This window comes from Penaeus japonicus, unplaced genomic scaffold (assembly GCF_977035675.1).
Source record: "Penaeus japonicus unplaced genomic scaffold, GWHDUDI00000001_assembly GWHDUDI00000032, whole genome shotgun sequence".
NCBI classification, from domain to species: Eukaryota; Metazoa; Arthropoda; class Malacostraca; order Decapoda; family Penaeidae; genus Penaeus; species Penaeus japonicus.
In genome coordinates, this window is record NW_028234434.1 from 19,902,685 (window position 1) to 19,905,184 (window position 2,500).

At 33.4% G+C, this 2,500-nt stretch overlaps 1 protein-coding gene across 15 annotated transcripts in view; it reads right to left on the reverse strand.

The window, feature by feature from the left end:
- The window catches only part of Pfrx (6-phosphofructo-2-kinase/fructose-2,6-biphosphatase), a 30,647-nt gene that overhangs the window by 4,356 nt on the left and 23,791 nt on the right, over nucleotides 1-2,500 (reverse strand). For 9 of the 15 annotated variants that reach the window (XM_043006503.2, XM_043006501.2, XM_086556377.1 and 6 more), the window contains one exon: nucleotides 2,280-2,500. This exon is cut by the window's right edge and continues 177 nt beyond it. The exons of the other annotated variants lie outside the window; for them this stretch is intronic. In XM_043006503.2, the coding sequence (XP_042862437.2) occupies nucleotides 2,484-2,500 (17 nt within the window). In that variant the 3' untranslated portion in view covers nucleotides 2,280-2,483. Of the gene's footprint in view, nucleotides 1-2,279 lie in introns of those variants that run through there. 15 annotated transcript variants of the gene reach the window in all.

Sequence of the window (2,500 nt, forward strand, 5' to 3'; positions counted from 1 at the left end):
GCTCTCATAACAGTATGAATGTCTGTTTAGTCATTAATAATTAGGCAAAAATTCAACAACTGTGCTATTCTACAGGAAGTAACAAAGGAAGTATATGAAATTTGAGAGACAAGTGTACATATTCGTTTAACACATTTACACAGTTATATATATAATAAATATTCTCTGCCATCAACTCTTCATGTAGAAGCAAAAATCTCAACATGGACTTCAATCTCACATCTAAATCATAAAGCATAAAACACTGTATATAATGACCAACTTTTATACATAAAGCAACGATGAAAGCATATGCACTAAATCAGGTAAATAAAACAACCAAATAAATGAACACTTGTCCTTTTCTTCTTCAGTACATTCAAAACACCAACTCGACATCTGTTAACTGATATGTCCTCATTCACTTAATATAAGGTAATTGAAAGTGTCGTATAGGTATGTAGGTCTCAATATCGATTTATATGTGCATGATTGTGAGTGTGTTTAAGTGACAGTATGTATGTGGAAATGCCTGTGGGTGTGACAATATGTATATAAATAATAGTAATTGTAAGAGAGAGAGATGTTCAAATGCTGTGTGTATGACAATATGTATATTAACCAATAGTAATTGTAAGAAAACAGAGAGAGAGAGAGAGAGAGAGAGAGAGAGAGAGAGAGAGAGAGAGAGAGAGAGAGAGAGAGAGAGAGAGAGAGAGAGAGAGAGAGAGAGAGAGAGAGAGAGAGAGAGAGAGAGAGAGAGAAGAAGAGAGAGAGAGAGAGAGAGAGAGAGAGAGAGAGAGAGAGAGAGAGAGAGAGAGAGAGAGAGAGAGATGTGCAAATGCTGTGAGTATGTATATAAATAATAGTAATTATAAGAAAGAGAGAAAGAGAGAGAGAGAGAATATATTCATGAGTGAGTGAGTGTGTAAGTGAGTGAATGCGTGAATCAGTGAATGAGTGAGTGAGGGAGTGAGTGAGTGTGTAAGTGAGCGAATGCATGAATGAGTGAATGAGGGAGTGAGTGAACGAGTAATTGGGTGAGCGAGTGAGTGTGCATATGTCTGTGTGTGTGTGTGTGTGTGTGTGTGTGTGTGTGTGTGTGTGTGTGTGTGTGTGTGTGTGTGTGTGTGTGTGTGTGTGTGTGTGTGTGTGTGTGTGTGTGCGCATGTGTACGTGTGCATGTGTGTGTATGTGCATATGTGCATGTGTGCATATGTGTGTATGTGTGCACATGTGCATGTGTGTAGTTACATACGCATGTACATGTCTATAGGTGTATACTCACATGCATGTGTAGTGTAATTCTAATATGCAATATTTTTTATCCTTGCACAAAAACTATATCATGCCAATTCTTAATTCTTAAGCCTTAAATGATAAACATTGTTACTCAATTTTTTTTGCAGGTAAAACCTGAACATATTTTATCTGATATAGCTAAAATTATATTTCATAAACAATGCCATTTTCTCCCTGTGCTTGTTGGATGATAAAAGAAGAAATGTATGAATGCTTTGTAATTGTATGCTCATTAGGGTATTTAATTTGCCTAAAACTAGAAAATATCTCTTGCTTTTGAAAAACTTTAAGTGATTTTTTTTCTATGTCTAACCTTTTTTTCTTTCATGTGAATAAACTAAGAAAAGTATAAAACAATTTTTGTCATGAATAATAGTTGTTCTGTCTCTCTGATAAAGTGAAATGAATGAATGAATAAATATATATATATATATATATATATATATATATATATATATATATATATATATATATATATATATATATATATATATATATATATATAAGAGATTGTCAAGGCTGTTTAAGACTATCACAATGCAGATCAGATATGAAATAAGAATAAGAGTCACTAATACAGATCAGAAATGAAATAAGAATAAGAGTCACCAAAGCAAACTGATGGTGTATGTAAATATAACACATATCAAAACACACACACAAACACGTACACACACACCACACACACACACGCACACACACACACACATGAACACGAACACACGCATGAACATGAACATGAACACACGCACAAACATGAACATGAACACACACACATGAAAAAAGGATTTAAAAAAAAGAGGAAAAAAAAGAGGGACTTTAGTAAAAGAGACAGAGGGAGTATGAATGAGCTAGATACACAAATATAAAAAGTATACTTAAATACTCCTTATTTGAAACTTAAACCTAATCCCTGCTTTCCCTTTCATCACACTCACATAATGCTAGAAGGGTTGTTGCAGTCTGCCACAGTACATGTACAAAAATAAAGTAATATATTGTCTTAAAATATTTTTTATTGCACACATCTGCACCACTTTCTACAATCACACAGATGTAAACACATATATTATATATACAAGACATACATATTATCCTATCAGTCCTAGTTCAGAGTTAATCCAATCCTCATACCCTTTCTTTATTAATCAGAACCTTTGATACATAAAATCACACCTTTACACAAAGACACCACAATTATTCTAACACGAATTCTGCT